General features: G+C 36.5%; 1 protein-coding gene across 1 annotated transcript; it reads right to left on the minus strand.

The window, feature by feature from the left end:
* Nucleotides 1–13,555: 13,555 nt before the first annotated feature.
* NMBR (neuromedin B receptor) lies at nucleotides 13,556–21,767 on the minus strand. Its single transcript, XM_019966996.2, has 3 exons — nucleotides 21,346–21,767; nucleotides 16,212–16,560; nucleotides 13,556–14,188 (listed from the first exon to the last, which is right to left on the minus strand). The coding sequence occupies exons 1-3, from the start codon at nucleotides 21,765–21,767 to the stop codon at nucleotides 13,787–13,789; spliced, it is 1,173 nt and encodes a 390-aa protein (XP_019822555.2). The 3' UTR covers nucleotides 13,556–13,786.
* Between the last annotated feature and the right edge of the window lie 1,902 nt (nucleotides 21,768–23,669).

A 23,669-nucleotide genomic window follows, 5' to 3' on the forward strand; every position in this document is an offset into this window, starting at 1 on the left:
AAGTGAAGAGGAACTGAAAAGCCTCTTGATGAAAGTGAAAGTGGAGAGTGAAAAAGTTGGCTTAAAACTCAACATTCAGAAAATGAAGATCGTGGCATCTGGTCCCATCACTTCATGGCAAATAGATCAGGAAACAGTGGCAGACTTTATTTTTGGGGGCTCCAAAATCACTGCAGATGGTGACTACAGCCATGAAATTAAAAGATGCTTACTTCTTGGAAGGAAAGTTATGACCAACCTAGATAGCATATTCAAAAGCAGAGACATTACTTTGCCAACAAAGGTTCGTCTAGTCAAGGCTATGGTTTTTCTTGTGATCATGTATGGATGTGAGAGTTGGACTGTGAAGAAGGCTGAGCGCCAAAGAATTGATGCTTTTGAACTGTGGTGTTGGAGAAGATGCTTGAGAGTCCCTTGGACTGCAAGGAGATCCAACCAGTCCATTCTGAAGGAGATCAGCCCTGGGATTTCTTTGGAAGGAATGATGCTAAAGCTGAAACTCCAGTACTTTGGCCACCTCATGAGAAGAGTTGACTCATTGGAAAAGACTCATGCTGGGAGGGATTGGGGGCAGGAGGAGAAGGGGACGACAGAGGATGAGATGGCTGGATGGCATCACTGACTCTATGGACGTGAGTCTCGGTGAACTCTGGGAGTTGGTGATGGACAGGGAGGCCTGGCGTGCTGTGATTCATGGGGTAGCAAAGAGTCGGACATGACTGAGCGACTGATCTGATCTGATCTGATCTGAAGCTTCCTAGGAGGTGTCTTTCCATCCTTCCTCTCAGCTTAAACATCAGAGGTCTTTTCTCATCCCTACCCACAGATTTTTATTCTCTATCTCAGCCCTCTATTTCTCTAACATCACCAGCATCAATCACATTACAATCATATATTGATTTTTTATTTTCTTGGTTTTTATATCTTTCTCACACTTATCTCTAAGACTCAAGGATACCCAGAAAAGCCACTTTAGCCATTTGACCATCAGCATATTGTTCTTGCCCATGTTTCTTGCCTAACTTTCAGGTTTCCATTTATTTGGGGAATTCTTAATATTCTTCCCCAATATTTTCCCTCTGTTTTAGTTAGCTAATGTCCATTCATTACAGTTAAGATTTCTCTGTCCACATCTGCTTTGTTTACACTGCATGTGCATGCGTGCTCAGTCGTGTCCAACTCTTTGCAGCCGCATGAACTGTGGCCCACCAGGCTCCTTTGTCCATAGAATTTTCCTGGTAGGAACACTGGAGTTCCTACTGCCATTTCCTACTGCAGGGATTGAACCTGCATCTCCTAATGGTAGGCAGATTCCTTACCAGTGAGCTACTTGGGAAGCCACTTACACTGTATACCCAGGATCTAACAAGGGACCCATTATATACATAGTGCTTCTACATAGATATTTGTTTAAATAAAATTTTATGCTGTTTCATGAAGGAAAATCAGGTCTAAGAATTGTTGCTATAATCCCCACACAAAAAAATTTTGAAAAATAATCAAGTCAATACAGTTGAGAGCTAACTCTTTGAACAAGTATAGGCAAGGGGCCCATTTTAAGAGTTTTTTCTCAGGCAGGCAGCAAATGATTTTGAAACCCAGGAGACCAATGTTTCTCCACCTGACTGGGACTCCAATCATCTGGAGATTCTGAGATTAAAATCAACATCATCAAATACAAGTAGACCACTGTGCAGAGTAATAATTGGTTTATGAAAGTTTCATTTAAATTGTACAGTCTATGCATGCCTTCTTTACTATTTTGGTCTGCTGAGTAGTTATCATAATAAAATGCAAAAATATGGTCTTGGGAAACAATCCTGAGGTGGCCCCCAAAATTGTTTCTTCTCCATAACAAAAGAAAAGTAAGGGTAAACTATTGACAAAACTATTCTGACAATGAAGTTGCATACTGCTGTACTTTACAAGAAGGCTGTTTTCATGGAGATTTTCCAGATGAAACACAACAGTTCTCTTACTAGTGGTTTTGATGTTAGCTTACAGCAGATAAAGCCTTGACACAGATTAAGATTCCTGGATCTACAGTTGTTCAGAAGTTAATGCAATAAATTTGTAAGAAACCACCATACTTGAAACTGCTTATCAAATCTACAGTTCAAATGCCATTTTGCCATGCAAAAATTAGATAGGAACAGGACCAGAAACCTATACTGGACCAGCACAATACAGGACCTGGTTATCCTAATATGTTAGATTTCACATTTTCCCCAAGGTTATTTTCCCCCTGCTAGTATTTTTCCAATGTAAAATACATCCTGGGCAACTTTATTTTAATTTTTGTTACTAACCTGAGATTGGGGGGAAAAGGCCAGCCATGTTTATCTACACCTATGTTTTCAATGAAAATATAATAAGTCAATGAAATAGTCTCTTTCACTCAAGAAACCTCTGACACCCAGCTGGAGGGGACGTGGAAAAAAAGCTATAATTTTAGCCTTTATCAGTGCTGTTACTCCATTATACCTCAGCCTTTTTAGGCAACTTGCATCCCAATGGATAAGTGAATCAAATTTGGAGTAGCAAGGAGGGGGTAAATCATACAAAGTATAGAATTTACAGCACTCAGGAGTTCAGAATTTTCAATAAAAGAACTGTTGGGTTGGTCAAAAATTCATTCAAGTTTTTCCTTACCATCTTATAGGAAATGAATGAACTTTTTGGTCAATCCAATAGCTTAGAAATGCAGACACAATAGCAATGACCTACAGCTGACCCAAAGTCTCTGGCCGTTTTATTCTAATCAGTCAAATAAATCTAACCATAATCATTTAAATTGGAAAATATTTGACAGATATTTCGTGAAGTTTACACACCTTAGAAGACTAATTTATCCGCACTCAGATGAAGTGTTAGACGCTCAGTGGTGTCTGACTCCTTTGCAACCCTATGGACTCTAGCCTGCCAGGCTCCTCTGTCCATGGAATTCTCCAGGCAAGAATACTGAAGTGGGTTGCCATTCCCTTCTCCAGGGGATCTTCCCAACCCAGGGGTCAAACCAGGTCTCCTGCATTGGCAGGCAGATTCTTTACCATCTGAGCCTCTAGGGAAACCCAATTTATCTGCTCTGCTCATAATATTAAGCATACTATCTAAGATAATATTATGCAGTGACTCTTTCAATTTTCTCACTTAGTGGAACTTTAAAATAGAACAGAACGCAGTCAGGTTTTAGTTATAAGTCCCTAAAAAGGGAAAGAAGTTTTCATGCAGTAGTAATGGAAGTCAGTGGATTTCCTCTCAGCTATAGTGGATATGGTCCCACAACTCAAAGTGGTTGCTTTAATGGCAAGAATCCTCAGGGTATCCAAAAGTTGTTCCCTGAAGACAAACTATGATGAGCTTTATTCTTTCTTCAAACTATCAGACGTTTAAGAAGAAGGCAAGACTGAAGGTATGAGCATCTCACGTGGCTTGCAGAAAAATGGGTTCAATTACGCTAAGGGTCAAACACGACTGAGCAACTTCACTTTCACTTTTCACTTTCATGCATTGGAGAAGGAAATGGCAACCACTCCGGTGTTCTTGCCTGGAGAATCCCAGGGACGGGGTAGGTGGGGGGGCGGCGGGGGGCGCTGCCATCTGTGGGGTCGCACAGAGTCGGACACGACTGAAGTGACTTAGCAGCAGCATGCTTTATGCCCTTTGCATTTTCCCTGAAAGATATCATCCAAATGACATTTTGTCAGGCACTCCAAGCTTTTCCTGGCATGAGGAAAGCCATGTTTATGGCTGTGTAATAGTGCAGAAGATAGAGTCAAAGTATAACATGATGATCCCATCTGTTTTCCAATTCCTGTTTAAAAGAAGGGTTTCCATTTAGTTTGGTTAAGAAAGAGAACTACAGGATAATCCCTGGAGACCTTCCCTGCCCAGCGCCATGTAATCCTTAATTTTTTACTTAGTGAGCACCAACAACATTAAACTGTATTCCAGGAACTGTTTCAAACCCTGAAGACATAGTACACATCAACCCAGACAAGTGCCTCCTCTTATGGGACTTTTATTTAAGATAAAGGAAAAAGACCGTATAAGTGAGAAAGGAAAGAAACCAAATAGATGCCATAGGAAAATACATCAGGACAAGGCTGTAGAGTGGAAGGGTCTAATAGATTGTTTGATGACTGACAACCTCTCTGACAAGTCAGCCATGTGAATATCTGTGAAAAGAGACTCCTAGTCACAACACACAAGTTCAAAGGCATTGACGTGGGAAGCTGTCTGTGTGCAAGAGGAACAAAACAGAGGGCCAGTGAGACTGACATTCAGTGAGCTAAGTGAGAAGTGATTGTGAAATGGTATTCAGGAGCCAGATTACATGATCTAAGCAAGTAGTTTTTATTTTATTCTAAGGGTATTGGGAAACAAACATGTGGCATGATATAATTTAAGTTAATCATGATTTCTGTTTACAGTGTGGAGAATGGATTTAATTTGAACTAGAGTGAAAACAGGGAGATTAGTTAAGCATTTACTGCATTAATCTAGGCAAGGGGTGGGGGGTGGTTAGCTTAGAACATGTGGAAACAGTTAAAATGGAGAGACAGTGAAAGACAAGATATATTTGGGAAGTATAGTCAATAGGGTTTGCTGATGGAGGGGAGGTGGAGAAGCAGAGGAAGAATGAAGTATGGCAAGTGTAGAAGGCATGACATTTGCCAAAATGTGGAAGTAAGTGGGAATCAAGTTTGGGAATGATGAGTTAGCTGCAGACACATAAATTTTCAGTTGACTTTGAACGATCCACGCAGACACTGTGATTTGCAGGTCTTGACCAGAGTCGCTGCCCTCTTCAAGGCTCATCCAACACCTATGTCTCTTGCTCTGGAGCATCTCAGTCTCCGAGGTAAAACTTAAAAATGAGTCTTACCAAAATCCCTTCCCTTTTCTTCTCTTTTATTTTCTCAGCCTTTGTGGAACTCTTCCTTTTCTTACTCCCAAAGAAATAAACTGTCCAGACCAGGACTCTATAAGTTTTGGGACTTCAAATGATTCTATATTTGATCTTTAACATACCCATTCTACCAAAAGAATTTATTCCTATCTCTGCTCTCTTACTAATGATTGATGGTGAGTCCCTGTCAATCAGAATCCCCTTACCACACCAATTGCTGAAAGCCCCTTCCAAATCAAGCCCTTACCCTCTGCATCTCTAGTTTAGTGGGCCGATTCAACTGAAGTCTTAGGTTCCTCTTCAGAGTCTTCAGTACAGAGTAATAAGCAAGATCCCTTTGATTTGTTTCACAAGTTGTGGAGCATCCTATGAAATGATTTGACTGCAACATTCAAGGGCAGTTTTAAAGTTTTTTGGAACCTTCATAAAAGAAGTGTATTAAAGGTAGCTAAATTATCCATATCAACACAAGAGAATGCTCTCTGAAATACATAAAAGTGATCATAAAACATTTTGACTCTTCCTCTGATACCTAGGAAAATAAATTCCCATTAGTTGTACTTCTGATTTTTGTCTACTCTATGAATATTTTTAGCTAAAAAAAAGTCAATACTGCCTTTCCCTAAGAAAGTATATATAAGAAGGCAAATCTTTTGCTGTACTTGCTCTGTTACTGTCACCCACATCCTACACATAATAAACAGAGCCACAGAGGCATTCACGGAATATTTGCAGTGGTTATCATTATTGCTAAGAGCTCAGGAAAAAATTCTCATTTGTTAGGTGAAGAAACTATTAAAGCATAATTTTTCTTTCATCATGATTAAAAGGTAGGCAGAAACATCAAGAAAAATATTGATTTCATATACATTGAGGTAACCAACTCCAGAGAAGCATAGCAAACTTATACTAATGAAATGATTTATTAGTTAACCTAGCCACTAAGATCTATTATGAGAGTTTAAGCTGTAACAACACTAAAATATTGCAATAAGATGAAAGATTGACATGATCATATATATAATTCACCCAAACACCAAATAATAAGAAACAGTAAGTGATTGTATGGATGTTTTATTTTCCATCCAGATGTTTGGCACTCTGTTGAAATACCATTGGTTTGTATGTTTCCAATGAGAAGAATGCTATCCAACCATAAAGTACATGTACAGAAAGGAATGAAAAATACCCTTTAAAGATTAATCAAGTGCAATAATTTTTGGTTCAAGATTCCAGGCCCATCTTTCACTTTGCAATGCATTACCTTATGAAAATTTGAGGTAAGACACTCATTTGTCACCTCTATTTCAGTCTTTCTATTAGGAGAGGTTGAGATACTGATGTGCATTGAATCTTCTAATACAGTTCTGAAGAATATGTGCCAAGAAATACTTTCTCTAACAATAGTTTTAATCATTACAGAAGACAGTTAATGCAATAGAAAGCCATGAGGGTAATTCACATGCTTACCAAATATCATGATGCATCAACCAATTAATCTGTTAAAGCAAAAGAGACTTCTCAGTCTTGAACTCTGAAGCAAAAACTCTCAGCAAGAATTCTGAGAGGACAGACTTATCTCCTTTGTTAGCATATACAGTTAAAATTAAACCCAAGTGTTTTTTAAGTCAAAGTATTTGTGTCTGAAATATCAACTTCACCTTTCATTTCTCTGTAACCCTTAAAGGTTACAAGTCTCTGACACATGATCTCCTCTGCTTTGTAAGCAACTATAAATTTTTATCGTTTTTGTGTGCTTTCTCTTAGATAACATCCCCCACCATTGAGCTTTATGAACTAATGCTATTACAAGAAAAAAATGGGGGGTGGGTGGGAAGGAAGCTCAAGAGGGAGAGGATATATATATTGTAAAGCAATATCCTCCAATATTGTAAAGCAATTATCCTCCAATTATTTTTTTTAAATAAATGTATTCATGCACTAACTTATTTATTAAGTCAAAGAACAAAATGTAATCACACATACTTAAAGAGATACAATAATTGCAATTAATGACTTCCGATTAGTCTCTCAGTGAAAATTCAATTACTAAAAAGAACAAGGATCAAAATAAATCCAAGATTATTTATTCAATTGTGTCATAGATTCTGAGATAGGAAAAAAACATGAGTTAAAGCTGATTCTAATTCAATCTGAATTAAATTTATTATTCTTTTAAAATAACAGTGAACAGTCATACTAATATGTCAAATGAAACTATTAATTCCCCAATTCTGCACATTCCCACAATCTGTATGTTGCCAAATCATAAATTGAAATTTAAAGAGGACTACCTCTTATCATGACATCTACTTCTTTAAGGTTTCAAATAGTAGAAAGAATATCAACTAATAATAACAGTAAACATTATAAAATTAAATGTGTTTAAAATTCTAACAAAAATATAGGTTTTTTACTTATACTATTATTTTCTCTAATGAAGACTTCAAGTTGGCATTCATCTACCCTCATCAGTATGAAAAACACAACACAGAAAAAAAGCTCTCTTCTTTGAGACAAAAGCTCAAAATTAGGAAAATAGTCACCTTAGAAATCTAAAGAGCAGATTCTGATAGAAACAATCACACTAACACCCTAAGTAATTCTGGGTTAGGATGGTATGTCATTAAATTGAAAGAGATACAATTTTGTAAACTTCAAAAACTTCATTGTTTTCTAACAAAAGAAAAATATTCTTTATATTCAAAGCTGAGAAAGAGAGAGGTGAAACTTGAGGGTAGTGAAATGGGCTTCTCTTCTGTGACTTTATCGCCAATTTGATATTTTGAAATAATGTAAAGAAGAAATAAAATGTTCTTCAAAAATATTTAGTTTTGACTGCAAATTATGCGATTATCTTAATGAAAAACTATATATACAGTGATATTTTGATTTTGAATGATTTAAGGAACTATTAATAAAGAAAAGGATATAGTTATTAGATAAGTTATTTACTCTTCAAGAGAAAGTCTCTACTTGACAACCAAAACGGTGTTTTAAGATTGCAGAATTCAATTCCAGAACTTAGTGATTTTTGTCTTGAGATGTGTAACTTTCCATTTATTAAGTAATATTTTATTAATTAAAAAGAAGTCAATATGTACTCCAAATCTGAGGTCAATATATAATAAAGAACTAAAAGTGTTAAGGGCTCCCCAGTTGTCACAGTGGTAATGAATCTGCCTGCCAATGCAGGAGACGCAGGAAATGTGGGTTCAATCCCTGGGGTTGGGAAGATCCGCTGGATGAAGAAATGGCATCCCGCTTCCATATTCTTGCCTGGAAAATTCCATGGACAGCCTGATGGGCTACAGTCCATGAGGCTGCAAAGAGCTGGACAAAACTGAGTACACACACGGGCAAAAAGCATTAAAAGTGTTCAAACATTTATCTATATTTTCTATGTCTTGATTTCATTCACTAATAATAAATTCTCCTAAAGAAAATGTATTCTCCTGTCCTGTGCAGTGAAGTATGCCAAGTCGTTTTCTTTAAACAATGATATGTTTCATTAATATGCTTCTTGGCAAACTGCCTGGAGAGGAGAAACAAGTTCTAATTTTTAAATACTCTAGACAGCTTATTATAGTTTATGCTGAAATATAAAATGAATGCAGGCAGATCAAGTACTCCTGAAATTCAGCTGCACTTTCATATGGTCCTTATTGATTCCAAGAGATTTATTTGACCATGAAAACAGAAACAATGCAGTTCTTAGTCACTTGCTATTTGGATAAATTTATCTTTTAAAATAAGTTAGAAATCTACACTAAATTCAATTCCCCATCAAATTTTATTAACTGTCTGCAAGATACCAAATAATTGTTTGACCAAACTCTTCCTACTTTGCCAGAGAGAAGATTGAAAACCATAAACTCAGGTGAATGAGTAAGACTAATGGAGACAACAAAGTCATATTAAAATGACTTGTGGGTTTTTCCCTCCTACTTCGGGACTCTTATAAGACCATGTTTATTTTTCTTTTACACATGCACATAAATAAACATGTAAAATGGTTTTTAAAAACTGGATCATACTGATGAGGACTCACATTTCTTGGTTTGAAGAATGCAGCAGAATACCAACACTTAAAACAAATGGATACATTTCTAAAATTCAGAAGAAAATTAGAAATTTTAAGCATAGACTTGTGTCTACCAATTAAAGTTTTGCAGCATATACAAACAACAATTTAACATTTCAGTGCTTGATTCTCAGATTTGATTATCTACAATGCCAAAATACCTCAAATGATTGAAGGTTTTCCATTTCAAATTATTCTGTTAAGTACCACTAAATATTTTGTAAAATGCTTTTTAGGTTCCTAAGTGGGTTACATTTATATTATTCTTCTACTATGCAGAATAATAGATAATTATTATCTGTTTCTTGGTCAAGGGAAGAATTCATCCCCAGAAATAAAATCTTGGTTAAATTTTGCTGTACATGGTTTCAAACAAATTATCCACCACAGATTAAGACATGTCTCTTTGTATAAGAAAATTTCCTGCTTGAAATTTTGGTGAGACACAACATATGGAAAAAATATAGTTCTTAAAATAACTTGGTAAAATAATTTAGAAAATGAAATGGTGTAAAATGCTGTAACCACAGTACATAAGTAACATTTCCTCCAATAACCATAAAAGACGCAGTTATAACCAGACTTCCCTTAGCGCTCATATTTTATTCTTTTATAGCATTACAAAAATGACTTTCTGCACTAAAACTGTGCACACCTTGCTCACACTTATTTGCTCACACCTTGCTCCTTGTACAAAAAAGTCTAAGGAAAACAAGCTACACATGTTAATTTATTTGAAGTTGAAATACACATGCTTATCCTATTTTAAGAGAAATCTGATGGTTGAAATATTTCATTTCTCAAAAACTTAATGGAAATAGTTCCTGACTGTGCAGTGAAGACAGTAATAAAATATTATTAAGTGGAAAATTGTACTTGTTATAAATCCACTATTTTACACCTCTATAGAATCATAAACATTTAAGAGATGTTCTAACAAGCAAATAGTCCAATAAAATATATGTTTTGGTGTCAAAAGATGTTCTGTTAATTTTTATTATTTCTCATCTCCTTTTTTATGTATAATATGCACAAAATAGAGAAAGAAACTTGGGGAGAGAAATTACAATTCCACATTTTTATATATTAAATTTATTTCTGTAAAAGTATTCACATGGACAACCAGAATTTAAGCTTTGATCGTTATCCTAGAATGATAAACTCAGAGAACTACTTTCCTGTGTCCTTTATTGACAGAGAAGCTCTACATTCTAGGGAGGAAAATTTGCATGATTCTTTCTATTTTCCAATGAATTATCTGAATTCCAGTTTCCTGGATGTATTGATGATAGATAAATTATATGAATTTAAAGTCAGATAAGAATTCAATAACAGTCTCTTCACTCCTTTAATTATCTGCTTATTAATCCTCATATAATTATTCTGCTTATTAATTCCAATAGAATGGGAATCAGAATAATGCTTTCCTTATGAGCTGACAGGAGGCTTTCCTATAAAGGATATAATATAAGACCAGCCACATAGTAAATGTTTAATACATTTTATTATTATTTCACTATAAGAGGAAAGATGACTTTAAAAATGATGATAAAAATATTTCTCAAACACTTACTGTTAAAATTAGAGTTTCAACTTTGCTCTTGATCAGGTTGTATCTATATTTCGCTAATGTACAGTTATTTTGCATATATTTTGGCACCATGTGAATATTTTACATGCATTATCTACCTTGACCATTACAACACTGTAAATTCATTTTACAGACAAAATAATTAAGGGGGAGCATTCTCTAGTCCCAAGAATTTTAAAGATACTGTATTTTAAAATTTCTTTTGAACTTCTCTAGGTTTAAAGAGGAGATTCAGAGAAGACATAGCCTATATCTACATTGAAAATAATTTAGAGAAATTTGATGAGGAATTCCTTCCATTATGGAGATACTACCACATTAGACACAGCTTTTTCCCTAATATTTCCTTGAATTATAGTACTACTGCTGCTGCTGCTGCTAAGTCGCTTCAGTCGTGTCCAACTCTGTGCGACCCCATAGACGGCAGCCCACCAGACTACTAGATGAAATTATATAAATCAATAAATTGATTATATCTTTAAAGATCTATTTTACCCTACATTTTTTAACAGATTTGGAATTTGGCATTTTTGTACTTCTGGCTAATAAGCATAATCAGTTAGATTTGCTTCTGTTGTATTATTTCATAGATAAATTTGAAGCTTATTCCTTTAACTTCATTACTTAATAATAAGAAGAACAATTAAAATTTTAAATTCCCAGAAATAAATATAGAAATATTTCAAAATGTAAGCAAAATAACTGCACATTAGCTAAATATAGATACAACCTGCTCGAGAGCAAAGTTGAAACTCTAATTTTAATATGAACCAAATCTCATGTGTGTCAGTGTATGTATGTGTGTGTAAGACATGAAGTTTTGTTTGACTTGAAAAATAAATAATAAAAGAAAATATTAAATATTTACTTATCATGCTATATAGCATGATCATAAACCACAGATTATATACTACTATTTTAACTTTCAGGTGGCTATTCCAAAGAAAGGAAATATTTGAGAAAATGATGCAATTCTTGAGACTCCTTGAAAATGAGAAGTCATAACAGTTTAGTGACTGAATTAAAATTATAACCCAACAGTAGAATGCAAGTCAAATTCACAAAAGAATTTGTACAGATAATCCTCAACCTGCTTAATTCACAAAAAGAGTTCTAAGTATTGAACATGTCTCCTAAAAGCAGGGTCCAACATTAACAACAATCTGAGTTGCAATATTAATATAAATAGAAACCAGAGAGAAAATTCTAAAATGTAGTCAAAAGTTTGATAATATTGATAACAGTATGTAATCAAATATGTGGCTATTAGTAAAATTCTTTTTTAAAAACAAGGAAAATTGAAACTTGTGGTGTGGTACCATTATTACCCTATTGGTAATGTTAAGGAAAAACATTTTCAACAAAATATTTTTAAATTTTTCAATAAAATAAAAATTTTCTAAAATATTTCATGAATAAATATTTTTCATTCTTGAAAAATAAATAAGATTATCCTTTAAATTATTAGATCATTATAGTTGAGATGTATGTCCTTTTAGTTTACAGCATATATGAAATTACATATACAATGATTGTATATATATTCTTATACATAGTAATATAATACGTGTGTGTTCAGTCACTCACTCATGTCCAACTCTTTGTGGCCCTGTGGACTGCAGCCTGCCAGGCTCCTCTGCCTATGAAATTTTCCAGAAAATATAGTGCAGTGGGGTGTCATTTCCTACTCCAGGGGATCTTCCTGACCCAGGAATTGAACCCACATCTCTTGCATTTCTTGCACTTCTTGCACTGGCAGGAGGATTCTTTACCACTACTGCCACCTGGGAAGCCCAGTAATATATGATATATTTATTATATAGTGAATATACTATATATATATGAATGAAGCTAAAGTGACATATGCACCTTTTAACTATAAGGTCCTGAAAATTTAGAGTTTAAAAGAATAATATTATGTAATATGATGTGCATATATATTGTAATCTTTCATACATACCTATTTCTACCCTCACCTTATTATTAGCAAAAAGAATGGTTATTGATTGAGCAAATATTCTCACCCTGAGACCCACGGTTCTTTAGATTTTAGTGAATGATACTTGAAAGATTTATATAATACCTAGAGTCAATATAAAATTTGTCTGTGATATTTTACACTTTTCTGATGAGGGACTCTCCAACTTTCCTAAAGGTTAAGAGCAGCTATTTGAGATACAAGAAAGCCAATAAAGAAAAGAGAAAGAAAGAGAGAGATGGTGGAGTAGTGAGTGTGTATGTCATGGTATGGTTTTAAATCCTACCTCTCCCACATGGCTGTGGAATCCTCCTTAAGTTTAATTTTTGAAATTTTAATCCAAAATTATTGAAATAATTATGATACTGTTGCAGAATAAACTATCCAAGTAGATTATATACACACTCATCTGGTGGCTACTGCAAGAAAGGATGGTTGAATTCACCAGAGTAAATGGCTGAACTCACCAGAATTATATCCCATCACAGCTACACAGAACCACCCAAATATCCAAACATTTAGCAAGGTACAATAAGATGGCCATGTCAAGTTATGAGTTATAATTTAACAATTTGGGACATATGATGCCCATTTTATATTCAAATCATATTCAGATGATATCTATTTCACTATAATACAAATGTCTTCACACCTTTTAATCACATGCTTAGAAGTTACAGATATAAATTATTTCTATAAATTATGATTAATTGCACAAAGATTTGTTCCACCTTTTGAATTTTCTATTAATTTACTCAAACAATGGATATACATACATGCACTAGTAATGAGTAAAATTCACCAGGAAAAAAATGACTTGTATTTCAAATATTTGGAGCTTGAATATTACACTCATCAGATCATTGAGTCAAAAAAAAAAAAAAAATTTATTTCATGTTCCCAAATAAAACAAATTCAAAATAAATGCCCTAGAGTTAGCTCTAGGAACAACTTCAATCTTGAAGTAATATTGACTTATACAAATATAGAGTTGCGTTTTGAATCACTTTTAATGTGAGGAATACATACATTTTTAATGTCATTTAAAGTCTTGTTCAGAGAAAAATGGTAATAATGTTTGTTTTGCCTTTTCTGAGTCAATTGTGAAATCCTTTAATGAATTAGCTGAGATTTACTAAGAAAAATAATAGCTCAGTTCTGTTCTACTCAACAGAAATACAAGAGTACTTTCTTTTCAGGTAGTGAGTTGAATGGACAAAATCACAGTGCCATTTCCTGCTTCACACTGTGCCCATTGAGTAATACAGAATTGGTCACCACATTCTTAGCATTGCTTTTCAGGGAGGTCATGCGCACTGCAGAGGAGCTGAGTAGGTAGCTGGTGGATCTCTCTCCATAGGACTTCCTTCCACAACAGAGCTGACTATTGAAATGTCTCCTGAAGCTTTCACTGAGCAAATAAAGAGCAAATGGATTGACACAGGAATTGCAAAAGCTCAGAACCCGGGCAACCAAGGTGACAATCATGTGACCTAGAGACGGGTCAATCTTGTTATAGTTGAAAGACCTGTACATGTAAAGGATGTGATTTGGAAACCAACAGAAGATGAAGCAGCCCACAAAGACCAGCACGATTTTGGCCAGGCGTTTCCGTGTTTCCATCTGCAAATATAAAGAAACAGTCCCTCGATTAAATGAAAATGGAGGCAGCCACATTCTAAAACACACTGTGTTCGAAAGATGTAAAACTCAGCCGTAGAATGCAAATGCTCCCAAAAGCACAAAAACGGTTTTCCTTGCCAAGATAATGACTTTAACAATTTGATGTAGCCTATTTTGGTCACTGCACTATTTTCACTTTAAAATGTTTGACAGTTTCTAAAAAGCTACATTCATGTTAAAACTGTGATCTTAAAAATGTCTTAACTTTTCCTTTTGCTTCAAGCCTTATCACGATCAATATAAACATAAATCATTTCTGTTTGTATTAAACTCATTGAATTAAAAAAAACCACAGAATAAATTCAAGCTTAAAAAATTTTAAATCAGAGTATTTTAAATAAGAAAAGTTGATCTATTGAAATAGGGCATGACTTTTTAAAAATCCTATCCACACACACACAGAAAAAACACTTGAAATTTAATTTAAATTCCAGCCTCTCATAAATCAAAAGCATCTGATATAACTGTCATTTCTATAAACATTATTATGTTAGACTACATACCCTTAAAATAAAAACACTTTCTTTTCATAAAATTCACCTAGTATGTTTAGTGTTTTATAGGAAGGTCTTCAGGAATGTGATAAATAGACAAAATTCAAATATGAGACAGTAATCTTTTTAAATCTAAAAATCATTTTCTAATATCTAGAGCCCCAAGGTTAGCTCACATTTGTCTAATTTGTTTGAATATTTAAATAAGGCAACATGAAAGTGAAGACATAATTTACTAAGATATTTATAGTAGACAAGATATTTTCTGAGTTAAAACTATTGGTAATTGACTAGAATATGCCAGGGAAGTCTGGAAAGATTTAGGATTAAAACAGATCTGACACTGGGGAGTAAGTAGTGGTGAATGATAAACAAAAATGTAAGTGAGAAGGAGTCTAGATCAGGAAGCAGAATGTGGCGCTCTGGATATAGTCCAGTAGCATCAATTAGACAACTTGGATGGATTAGGAAAGTGGATGTGAAGCTTCCATTACTAAGCATGGGCCTCCATAGCAGGTTGAGCCTATGTGCCAGAATTTCACTGCAGTGTACATTTATTTACTATTTACTTATTGGAAAAGCTATAAAGTTGAATTAGACCAAGTCTGACCTTGGCACCAGCCCGCCCTCTGCTCCCTTTCACTCTTGTTTTGAGGCCCTCTGTTCCCAGTCTCCTGCTTTGGTGTTCTAACCAAACCTCACCCCCAGTCCCCGGGTAGTGTCCTAGTCCTTTTCTGATGTAACCTTCCCCCAGACTTTCTGTCATCCCCTGTGGGCTAATGGGAGAAGAAACAATAATTGAATAAATATATACTCAAAATGTGACTCAGATGGTAAAGAATCCACCTGCAATACAGAAGACCTGGGTTTGATCCCTGTGTCAGGAAGATCCATAGGGTCACAAATAGACACAACTGAAGCGACTTAGTACACACACATACTTAAAATGTGAAATTTTTTCTGGTTTGTTATGTATTTCTTTGCATAAACATTTGCATGTAAAGAAAAGCCATCAGAGACATTCTAACAGGCATGTTCAGGTGTCAGATAAATTGGACCTCAGTGGACTTTTACAGCTAAGCTGCTGCTGCTGCTAAGTCGCTTCAGTCATATCCGACTCTGTGCAATCCCATAGACAGCAGCCCACTAGACTCCACCATCCCTGGGATTCTCCAGGCAAGAACACTGGAGTGGGTTGCCATTTCCTTCTCCAATGCATGAAAGTGAAAAGTGAAAGTGAAGTCGCTCAGTCGTGTCCAACTCTTAGTGACCCCACAGACTGCTAAGACATGGCCACGAAATAGAGACCCCTGTCTCCAACATCCCTTCTAGTTCAGGCTACTGCATGTCCCAGTGTCCTCTTACTGTTCTAATCATTCCTGGTATTGAAAGCCCATGAACTAGAACTCAAAATAGCACTGACTGCTTCTCACCAGCATGCCCTCAACATACACACCTACAGAGCTTACCTGTTTTTTGGTATGTTCATTGTATTCTCCTGGAAGATTATGTGCACTTTTAATTAAGGTCTTTGCAATGTGATAATAATAAACACTTATGATAACAAGTGGTATGAGGAAGTAGACCAAGAAGATGAGCACTGAATGAATCTTTGGATGTAATTCATCCGTCTGAGGATAGGGTATACACGCCGTGAAGCTGCCGTTATCCAAGCTGCCAACGTGTGCCACCTGGGAAAATATGGCTTCGGGAATAGCCAACAGCACGGAGACCACCCAGATGCCCACGGCCTTCACGCAGGTCCACAGCACTGCCCCTGATGTCTGGATATCCATGGGGTTTACAATGGCTCTGTACCTGGGCAGACAGTACATCTCAAATTACTCTCTTAAGAAAGAAAAATTAAAAAGAGAAAGGAAAAGAGAGAGAGATTTTACTAAGATGCCAACCTGTTTACCATAGCCAAGACATGGAAGCAACCTAGATGTCCATCAGCAGAGGAATGGATAAAGAAGAGATGGTACAGATACACAATGGAATACTACTCAGCCATTAAAAAGAGTGAAATAATGCCACTAGCAACATGGACGGACCTAGAGATTGTCACACTGAGTTAACAAAGTCAGAGAGAGAAGGAGAAATATCATATGACCTCCCTTTTATAAAGAATTAAAAAAAATAATTTTTAAAAAATAATTTTAAAACATAACAAATAAACTTATTTACAAAACAGAAATAGACTTAGAGAATGAAAAAAAAATTTTTTTACACTTAGTAATGTAAAAAAAAAAATGAATTGTGGTTTCCAGGATTAAGGATGAGAGGAAGGAAAGGAATTGACATGTACACACCACTATATTTTAAATGGATAACCAACAAGGACTGACTGTATAGCACAGGGGACTCTACTCAATGTTATGTGGCAGCCTGGATGGGAGGGGGTTTGGGGGAGAATGGATACATGTATATGTATGGCTGAGTCCCTTTGCTGTCTATCTGAAACTATCACAACATTGTTAATTGGCTATACTCCACTATAAAATAAATATTTTAAGTTTTTTTAAACAGAGAGAGGTGCCAACACCCCATTATTCCCAAGCTGTAATGTAGTGTGTGGAATAACTAAGAACCCTGGTGTCTCTCTGTCCAAAAGTCATTCCACTGCTTATGAGCACAGAAAAGATGAGAAAAATATTTTAAATTGTCATTTCCCAAACTTCAATAATTTGCTTACATCCTTCACCAGTATTTTCTCCATCTACACATACTGCAGGTATTGAATAATTTTAATTAAATGATTTTATTTCCAATTACTACTGCAAGTATTATAACACATAATCATAAAATATAAAATATTCACAAAATAGTATTATTAAAATTTACCTGAATACTTTTCTAGAGCTTCTGAGGTTGGGTCTCCTACCTTTTTTTTCCCCTAAGGACATTGAGAAACCTCAGAGAAGAATATATACTGGGGTTTTCTCCCTAATTTAGTCATAAGGACAGAAAGAACTGGAAATGGAATAGCATTCTGTCTTTATAGCTCAAATTTCTTTAATGTCAAGACCTCATGAAGTCTTTTCCTACCTAATACCATCATAGTGGTAAATGAACCACACTCCAGGACACAATAGCTTAAACACCTCATTCAATTACACATGACTATTAAGTAAGTTAATAATAATGCAAAAAGAACAAAATCATATGTAAATCTCAAATTACTTATATCTGTCTTTAAAAGCATATCAGGGTACCCATATACCTAGGATTTTAACAAGATACAGAAAAAAGTGATTTTAGTCAAACTAATTAGCATTGCTATTTCATCTCTGATATCCTTTAGAATATCGCTTAAGATCTTTTTCTGCATCTGTAAGTTGGGGATAAAAACATCTCCCTCAACGTTTTGTGATTAGAAAAACAGTACAGAGTGCCTATTACAATGTCTGGCACCTAGCAGTTAGTTACCATGCCATGATCCTGTGCCTTCTCTTTATTTATGTTTGAGTTAGTCTGATATTTCAAAAATTCAGAATAGTTTAAGCTACAAAACAAGCAGATTAAAGTCTCCCTCTGAGGTTCTGTAAGAATTCATGCCATTGCCCATAGGAGAGGAGCAGCTCCCAACCTCAATAAAATAGTCTCTCTCCTTCCTGACTTGCACCAGGTGTCATTTCCAGACCCTCAACAGGAAAGCAGCAGTTCACATTTTCATCTAGAAGGTCTTCCCAAGAAACATACAGAAATGAAAGCAAAGCAACAATAAGCAGCTTCAACTCCAAATGTAATGAAGTTGCAAACACGATGCAGACCTTGCACGTGGCAGAACTTAACAGGCGTGAGTTTCTTTCTCCTATTCTGATTAACTGAATGTTCTTCCAAAGCTGAAAGAATTACAATCAGTAACTAGAATGAGCTAATGCATCTTCTTTTCTAAACTTTATCAGATGAATGCATTCAAATAGTTTGGTTTGTTTTTCAAATCAGAGAGCACTGAGTGCTACAAAGAAAAGTAGAAGTCTCTCATTCCATCTCTGGTCCCACTCCTGAGTTAAAACAAATTTCAAATCATTACCTCCTTACATCCAAGAAATGTACTTCTGCCATTGTCTCTTGAATTAATTATTACAGACATTAGCTCTTGACATCCTGTTATGATATTTAAAGATTTTCTTTCTCATACCACCTTTATTCTTCTCATTCCTAACTTCCTGATTTAGTAAGATATATTACATTTTTACAAGATAGTCAATGCAGTATTATTATGGCTAAACAAATATTGCTTACTGCAGAGTTAAGTAGTATATTATGATGATGTGTTAAACTTAACTTTTCAGTCTGCTATTAAGTAGGAAAAGCCATTAAGAATTTCTTATACCAGGGAAAGTAATAATGCATCTTAATGGTGAAGAGTCCAGGTTTTGAATTGGGTTCAGACAATGGTTTCATCACTGTGAGATTGTGGAAATGTTGCTTAATTTCAAGTCTTATTTTTCTTCACTTTAAAATGGTAATAATTACAGTGTCTATTTCATAGTGTTGTGAGGATAAGAAACAAACAAAAAAAAAAAGTTAGCACAGTACTAAGGGCAATTAATCTTACACCTATCTCCAAATCCACAAGAAATTAAAATGTTCAGTGAGATGAAGTATGAGGAGGTTAATTACTAATCAACACTTGATTACTATGTTCTGGAAGAAAAATAGAAGTGTAAACCTGTAACAAAACATTTCCAAACCATTTGAAGCATATATTGGAATGTACTATGTAATTTCACCACCAGTAATTCCAGTTCTTTGATTTAAATTTTCAAAATGCACACCGAGCAGCAAGAGTAGGCTCTGGACCACACAGAAGAGGCAACCAACTTTATGCTGTTATTAAAGTACTCACACTATGTTTACAAAGTACGTGATACACATAAACTGAAAAAAGTCAGTAAATATATAAAGAATAGCATTTTCTCTGTCCTTTGTCAGAGCCAATTTTCCAATCTCCAAGACAGTAGATTGAGAAAAGTAGTATGAAATAAACTCAAGCCCTAGGTCTTGCTACTGATATCACTTTTAAAAATGAAAGCATAAAGAGAGTAACTATTATAATGATAGCTCTTCATTAAGTTTTATTCTAATCACTAAGAATTTTTTCACATTCTAATTAAAATGGATTCCATGAAGAAGGGCAACTAAACTAAAAAGTCACATTTTACTTCTGATATACAAAAAAGTGTTTTAAAAGATAATACTGAATAGAAATGGTCATAGAAACAAAATGAGATGCATAAATTACTCAAAGTCACCCATCTTTATAGGAATGTGGTTTTAAAAAGAATACATTACACAAACTAAAAGGTCAGTAGTATTTGGTTTAAAAGACAATGGCTCTCAACTTTCTATTGAATATTGTCTTTCCATCAATGAAGATTAACTTCTCAATGCCAAAGTGATGTAAAGGTATTATTACAAATGCCAAGAAATTTAGATGGACTCATTTTTCATTAATAATTTAATATGTAAATTAAAGTGAAGGATCATGAACACCACCTTAATCATTCAAGTTAAACTGTTTATCTAAACAGCTTAAGTCAACAACCCACTCCTAAGGAAATTTGACCAGGGTTCCATGCAATGATGTCTAATTACACATTTCTCCCCACACCCATCCAGATATTCCTTCTGCTTAAATTCCCCAAATCATGATTGTAGAGAGTCTGGGATAGGGTACTGGACCAAGAGTCAACAGGACTGGATTCTCCTCCCAGGCCTGCCTGGGCTTCAATATCCTCATCTGAAAAATAACACAGTTGAACTAGTTGATCCATAAGGTAGAATAACAGACATTTCCCACTCTTGAAATATATGGAAAGAAGATTTTATATCAAAGATGTATTTTTCAGCACTGTTTTAAGATAGTAAAACTTAGTATCTTACCTGTTGGTAGGGGGGAAAAAATCGTATCACTGGACTTCAGGTAATAAAACTAGAAGACTGTATAAAGTCATGTCTGAAGAATATATACTATTCTAGATGTTTTTGCTTCAAATAAATAGCAGCATTTAGTTAGTGAAATAAGTCTTCTCCTTATTTGGAAAAAAAAATCAAAATCAAACACTTTCCTAGTATTAGGGCAGACAGTCTTATCTATCAGGTTATTAAACTACTGAATAAGGAAAGGGCACCTCTAACTTTTTAGGGACACACCAAAAGCTTCTACAGGATTGTTGCACATCTATTCTATAGTTTTTCTATGAAATGGATAATGAAGATCCCCAAAGTGTGTGTGACTCAATGGACATGAGTTTGAGCAAACTCGGGGAGATAGTGAAGGACAGGGAAGCCTGGCAGTGCTGCAGTTCATTGGGTCGCAAAAGCTCACACACGACTTAGCCACTGAACAATAACAAAGTGTGTGGAAGGGAAAGGCTAGGCTGTGCAATTTTAAACTAATGCAAATGTTTTTTAAATAATGGTTTTCTTATTTTTTTTTCAAGCTTCACATCTCTGTCCATTTTAACTCCTTTTACTCTGATTATCTGATAGAGTCTCTCTCCTCCTCTCCCCTCTTCCTCCCTGCCCTTCACTTATCCCTCCTTGCCCAGGTACACTTCCGCCCCTCTCCACGGCCGCAGCCTCTGCCCTTACCTGTCAGCACTGAGGGCAGTGAGCGTGAACACGGACACCCCCACGGAGGTGAGCTGGATCACCGGGATAAGTTTGCAGCCCACCTTCCCGAACATCCACTCGTCGAAGAAGTAGCGCGAGGCATCCACCGGGACGCAGGTGAGCAGCAACAGCACGTCCCCAGCGGCCAGGTTAGAGATGAAGATGTTGGGGACGCTCCTCATGGCGCTGTTGGTGATGAAGATCTTCACCAACATGATGTTGCCCAGCAAGCCCACTGTGATGATGAGCAGGTAGAGAGACGGGATCACACAGCGGATCACCAACTCCGCAGTGGTCCCGTCCGGGGCGGGTAGGAAATCCCTTTCCGACATCCCGGGAACGAAACCGCTCCGATTCCCGCCCGCGGGCTGGGAGAGGTTGGAAAGAGACTCGGGTGGCATGGTCTCTTTTCCAGGAGAGTTCGTTGAAGTTTCCGTGGGGCCAGGTGCCCAGAAGAGTGCAACTCACTCTTAGGCTGAATGGATTTCCCTCCCGCCAGGACAAGCTTCCCGCCCGCGAGTATCGGGTCACACCGCCTGGTCCCCAGGAAGACCCGGCGGGTGAGAAGTGTCCACAGGCTCCAGCCCTTCACTTTTAGAAGGGGCGTGTTGGCTCCTGCTGGCTCCGAATTTAAAAAAGAAAAAAAAAAAAAGCAAAACAGTTGAGTCTTTGTTCCAGTCCTCAATGGATTGTCCTCGCTTCTAGCTAGCGGAGAATAACCCTTTTGTGAATAAAGAGTTATCGCTCTGGAATTAATTGAAGTACCTGTCAGACTTTTCGCGGGGAAGGCAGGAAGTCATCCTGCCGCTGTCCAGCCGCTGAAACACTAGGAACTAGCAGAGGGGCGGTTGGCACTTTGCGGGTCCCACAGCTTTGCTCTTGTTCCTGCAGTTCCTGCAGTGTTGTATGGGATTGGAGGGGCTCCGAGTCCTTTCTCTCGAGGGACCTCCCTCTATAGATGCATCCTTACCCGCCTCCAAGCAGAAAGCCCCCAGGCAGAAGTTTATGAACCTCTGAAGATTTGGGGGCTGAGCTGGTGAGTCCCTGATCCTCTCACACTGAATTTAGGAAAGAAAAAGAGTGACAAAGGAGGAAGTAAATGAATGGTAGTCCTCACTACTTTTCTTCCTTGATCCACTTTTCTCACTCCAAGGACAGAAACTCTTTCCTATAGTCAGCATACTGTTTTTTTAACTTACATTTCATTGAAATAAGATGACACCACCCTTATGGCAGAAAGTGAAGAGGAACTAAAAAGCCTCTTGATGAAAGTGAAAGAGGAGAGTGAAAAAGTTGGCTTAAAGCTCAACATTCAGAAAATGAAGATCATGGCATCTGTCCCATCACTTCATGGGAAATAGATGGGGAAACAGTGGAAACAGTGTCAGACTTTATTTTGGGGGAGGGGGGCTCCAAAATCACTGCAGATGGTAATTGCAGCCATGAAATTAAAAGACGCTTACTCCTTGGAAGGAAATTTATGACCAACCTAGATACCATATGAAAAAGCAGAAATATTACTTTGCCAACAAAGGTCCGTCTAGTCAAGGCTATGGTTTTTCCAGAGGTCATGTATGGGTGTGAGAGTTGGACTGTGAAGAAAGCTGAGCACCGAAGAATTGATGCTTTTGAACTGTGTGTTGGACAAGACTCTTGAGAGTCCCTTGGACTGCAAGGAGATCCAACCAGTCCATTCTAAAGGAGATCAGTCCTGGGTGTTCATTGGAAGGACTGATGCTAAAGCTGAAACTCCAGTACTTTGGCCACCTCATGTGAAGTTGACTCATTGGAAAAGACTCTGATGCTGGGAGGGATTGGGGGCAGGAGGAGAAGAGGACGACAGAGGATGAGATGGCTGGATGGCATCATTGACTTGATGGAAGTGAGTTTGAGTGAACTCCAGGAACTGGTGATGGACAGGGAGGCCTGGCATGCTGCAGTTCATGGGGTCACAAAGAGTCAGACATGACTGAGAGACTGAACTGAACTGAAGGTACACAATTCTTAAATGTACCGATCAGATATACACCATTCAGAACCTACAATCTAACCACTATCCCCCAATGTAATCACTGTTGTTCTGCCTTTTATCATCTGAAACAAGTTTACCTACTTTTGAGCATCATATAAGTGGAATTATAAAGTGTCTAACCATGTGTTAAACACTTCTTTGGGCTTCCCTTGTAGCTCAGCTGGTCAAGAACCTGCCTGCAATGCAGGAGATCCCAGTTTGATTCCTAGGTCGGGAAGATCCCCTGGAGAAGTGATAGGCTACCCCCTCCAGTATTCTTGGGCTTCCCTAG

Source organism: Bos indicus, chromosome 9 (genome assembly GCF_029378745.1).
Source record: "Bos indicus isolate NIAB-ARS_2022 breed Sahiwal x Tharparkar chromosome 9, NIAB-ARS_B.indTharparkar_mat_pri_1.0, whole genome shotgun sequence".
Taxonomy (NCBI): domain Eukaryota; kingdom Metazoa; phylum Chordata; class Mammalia; order Artiodactyla; family Bovidae; genus Bos; species Bos indicus.